This window comes from Penaeus monodon, chromosome 33, assembly GCF_015228065.2.
Source record: "Penaeus monodon isolate SGIC_2016 chromosome 33, NSTDA_Pmon_1, whole genome shotgun sequence".
Taxonomy (NCBI): Eukaryota; Metazoa; Arthropoda; class Malacostraca; order Decapoda; family Penaeidae; genus Penaeus; species Penaeus monodon.
The window spans coordinates 31,300,847-31,301,355 of record NC_051418.1 but is presented as its reverse complement, the minus strand read 5'-3'; the positions used below and the strand labels follow the sequence as shown (position 1 = coordinate 31,301,355).

The 509-nt window shown below is 42.2% G+C and overlaps 1 protein-coding gene across 1 annotated transcript in view; it reads left to right on the top strand.

Moving 5' to 3' along the window:
* Positions 1-509, top strand: part of LOC119594380 (C-Jun-amino-terminal kinase-interacting protein 4-like) — a gene marked incomplete in the record, with an annotated part of 97,279 nt that overhangs the window by 55,011 nt on the left and 41,759 nt on the right. Inside the window, 1 exon segment of the mRNA XM_037943442.1 lies at positions 257-449. Within this exon segment, the coding sequence (XP_037799370.1) occupies positions 257-449 (193 nt within the window).

The window sequence follows — 509 nt, the reverse complement described above, 5'->3', positions numbered from 1 at the left end:
ATCAACACTGTCCACCAGAGTTAAATCATTGTTGTATCTATATACATATTGCATATCTGTCTATTTGAAATTTGATTAATGTCACATAGAAACCACCAGTGATAGCAGTATTATCATCAGCATTAGATAAAAGCCTGTTGGTATAATAAAACCCACAATTCATGAGCACCATCAGTTTAGAGGATATGCAGGGACACCGAGAGAGAGGTCTCCACAGATTATGTACAGCGACCTTAACAAGTCCCGTCCCTTTCAGCAAACCGCATGGAAGACAAGGCAGATGAGCTCAAGAAAGAGTATGCTAAGCTTCATGAGCGCTACACAGAGCTCTTCAAGACGCACATGGACTACATGGAGCGCACCAAGATCCTCATGGGCACTGACAGATTGGACCAGCTGGGCTCCTCTAGAGGAAGAATTCCTGGCTTCACGCTAGCCAATCTCAACAGGTGGGATCTACAGGCCTTTTTGTTCATTTCTTTTGTATGATTTTTTTTCAATATTGGTTT